Raw genomic sequence first — 3,400 nt, forward strand, 5'->3', positions numbered from 1 at the left:
AATATACCCAACTGTATATTTTTTGAATATAAGATTAAATTGTTTTATAACAATACATTAATTTAGGTACATAACTAGACCTTATATACATTACTATTGAAAGAGTACAGAGTTAATGGATGACTCTATAAAACAATGAAAACAACACATGCATGCTTGTAGCCAAGCGATTGTAAGGGTACATGGGAAACTGAGTGACTGGTTTGATATTATGCTAGGTGCTAGAAAAGGATGTGTCATGCCCTCATGGGTATTTATTATATTTATGAACAAGTTTCGAAGAATGGCGCTCTTCGACGAAGAAGATATGGATCTCAAAACACTGAGGGTACGTGGGTTAGCTTTCACAGACGAGAAGGTTGTAATTGCAGAGTCAATCGCAAAGTTGCAAAGAATGTTGATCAAAATGCATAATTGTCGTAAAGTATGAGAGAATAGAAGAAGTTGGTAAGTGCATATATATCTTGGTAGCCTATTCACAAGTGACGGAAAGACATACAGGGAATTAGATAGAAGCATAAACGAAGACAAGAATGTTATCGGTAGAGCAGGGATCATTTTCCAAAGTAAAAATTTATTAAATCCAACTAAAAGGGCAATACATAATGCTATAATTATATGAACTGTATTATACGGCAGCGAGGCGTGGACTTTTCAGGAAAAAGATAAGAGTAGAATTAGCGCGATTAATATGAAATTACTGTGCGGCAGAGTAGACCCTAGTTGATATATGTTAAACAAAATGACTAAGATGATTCCGACATGTTGAGAGAATGAAAGATAAACGACTAACGAAACAATTATATCAAGGTAAGGTAAATGGCAGGGTCCCCAGATGGGCCCGAATGAGGATCCTCACATGATGGCATTGTGACTTGGGATGATTTCTAGAGAGATTGATCAGCAACCTGTATCGTAGCAGTGGTGCGGAACGCACATGTTTTTTAAATAAATAACACGTGAATTCTAAATCAATCTAAAAACTCTATACCCCCTTCCTCACATTACTCCCTTCCTCACCGAGTGAGTCACGCCTACCTTGAAAGGGAAAATGGGTTAACAGTATAATAATAATAATAATAATAATAATAATAATAATAATAATAATAATAATAATCCTATACACATTACCATATATTATATTTATATGTAAATAGCAGTTAACGTGACAGCTGAGTAAAACTAGAGTATTTTGTTGAGCAGGAAGTTTTCAGCAGAAGCAATCGCTGAACTGTAGGGAAGACGAAAGTGCAGTCCGAAGCGAGTCGTAGGTAAGCCGCAGACAAGCTAACTGCGGCATCTTAATACATCATTCGAACAAAAAAATGCACGCGTCTGCCACATAAATTAAGTTTTCTGGTATTGGTATAAAGAAGTAAAGAGTCCAGTGGCCCCCACATCCAAATATATTATTCTCAGTTTCTTCAGGAGAATGATGTACGGTCTTATTTTTGACGGGTTAGGAAATGATTTTTTAAACTTGAATAGATCATCAACACACCAATCCTTACTATCGAAACGCCTATACGTTCCACTTGAGAAAATGTAATCCGAGACGACCAGCACTGCTGAAAAAAGGGGATACTGTTACATATCTCATAGATCGTAATAGCTACTTAGGGGCTGTTCACAAAATAAGAGATATATTTTTCATTAACTTCTTATCCCCTTCCCCCCTGCTTGATACTTTTTCCATTGGTCTTAACATGGAGAATGATACTTCGAAAAAACCACTCCCCCCACACCTCTAAACAAATCAAGTATTTTGTGAATGAGCCCCTATCAATTTGGCGGCTGCTCGAAAAGAAGGCGGTCCGAGAGACAGGATTGGTATGTCAATGATCCTGTACCTACTGTAACTGTGATCTCATATGTTGAATTTATAATATCGGGCCATCAATTATTCACAACCTTTTCGAATTTATAACACATTTCTTGAGATGTGTCAGAAATATGATTATCGTCAATCCCGTCTAATTTTAAAATCATTTTTCTATCATTTTCTTATGAGGTACGAACTACGAATACGTACTTAAGTGCCCGTCATTCAAGAAAGAGAATGAGATTATGGTAACGCGACGCAATTTTCCAGCGTGAAAGCGCTATGCAGGTGTTCTGATGCACACTTCTAACTGCGCATCCACGCTGTGTCAAAAAGTCTTTTACGGCTGTTCGATGATGCGCGCTTTTAATTTCCCATGAAAATTGCCCTAAAAACTACATAAGCCGCACGCTTTTATTTTCACATGCAATATTATTATTTCTAGCCCACTTTTCAGAAGCCATTATTTGAGTTTGTATAACAGTATGTAAATTCAGGAATCGCGGTAAAAGGGGTTTTGTTCAGCTGTCATAAAAAGGGGATGGATATTAACTCAAAGCTGCGTATGAATGCAAACCTACAAGTCAATTAGATATGCATAAGTGTGCCAAATCACAATGTAGGAATTGGCAATGGGAAAGGGGGGTGGGCAACTTAAATTTTAACTCTAACCTCCAAAGCCTTTTTATAGATACCCATATTGTTGGAGTTTTCTAGAAATATGAAAATCCGCGTTGGAGAAGGGGTAATGTGGCTCGCATAACAGCATATGTTTTTAAAGTCTAGTTTTTCAGGTTTGCTCATGCTACTGGTGAGTACGGTACTATTTAACCCCTATAAAAGGTAATTTTCCAGTCAACTTTGCCTACGCTGAGGTGGCTGCATTTTAGTAAAGATCTGACAATATTTCATACAGATTTTATATCAAGTATTAGCATTTTTGCACTAAATATAGACCCATGGCTTAAGCATTTAAATTTTTAATTTGATAAAAGTGAATGATTATTTTTCCACAAGATGGAGGAAAATAGATGAAAAAAAATTGTTGAGCCATCTAGTTGCATAATATATTAAAAGTAATTGTACCATAAAAGCAACCAATTGGCTAGACGGAGATAGATACTAGAATAATCCTCCGGTTTAAAAAAGTGGATAGGAACTTTAACTTGATTGCACGTTCCAATCAAATGTCGAGCTTTTCAAGCTGGAATCGAGATCCTCGATGAAGATTTCGAATTACTCTTATATATATATATATATATATATATAATTAAAAATTTGTCATAAGGACAACCGCAGGATTTCGCCGGGAGCGGGTGCTAATCTGAAAAATTGCACCCGCTTCCAGCAAAATCGCGGTAAAATTTCAGCCACAACCACGTCTCACGACCGTGAGATAGGTGGTTACAGTCTTTTAAGGAATCAATACGATGATCCAGCAAAAGCCTCGTGCACCCTAAGAACACGGAGCGACCTAAGGACAACCGCCTTCTGCATTTTTCCCGCAAGTGTTCTAGCATATTGTTGACAGGCAGGGATGCTTTTTAGGCTATTAGCAAGTGAAAGCTTGGCACCTCC

General features: G+C 37.2%; 1 protein-coding gene across 1 annotated transcript in view; it reads left to right on the forward strand.

Annotated features, from left to right (window-relative positions):
• Positions 1-283: 283 nt before the first annotated feature.
• The window catches only part of LOC117175507, a 116,851-nt gene continuing 113,734 nt past the window's right edge, over positions 284-3,400 (forward strand). Inside the window, exon 1 of the mRNA XM_033365215.1 lies at positions 284-419. Within this exon, the coding sequence (XP_033221106.1) occupies positions 284-419 (136 nt within the window). The remainder of the gene's footprint in view (positions 420-3,400) is intronic.

This window comes from Belonocnema kinseyi, chromosome 6 (assembly GCF_010883055.1).
Source record: "Belonocnema kinseyi isolate 2016_QV_RU_SX_M_011 chromosome 6, B_treatae_v1, whole genome shotgun sequence".
NCBI classification, from domain to species: domain Eukaryota; kingdom Metazoa; phylum Arthropoda; class Insecta; order Hymenoptera; family Cynipidae; genus Belonocnema; species Belonocnema kinseyi.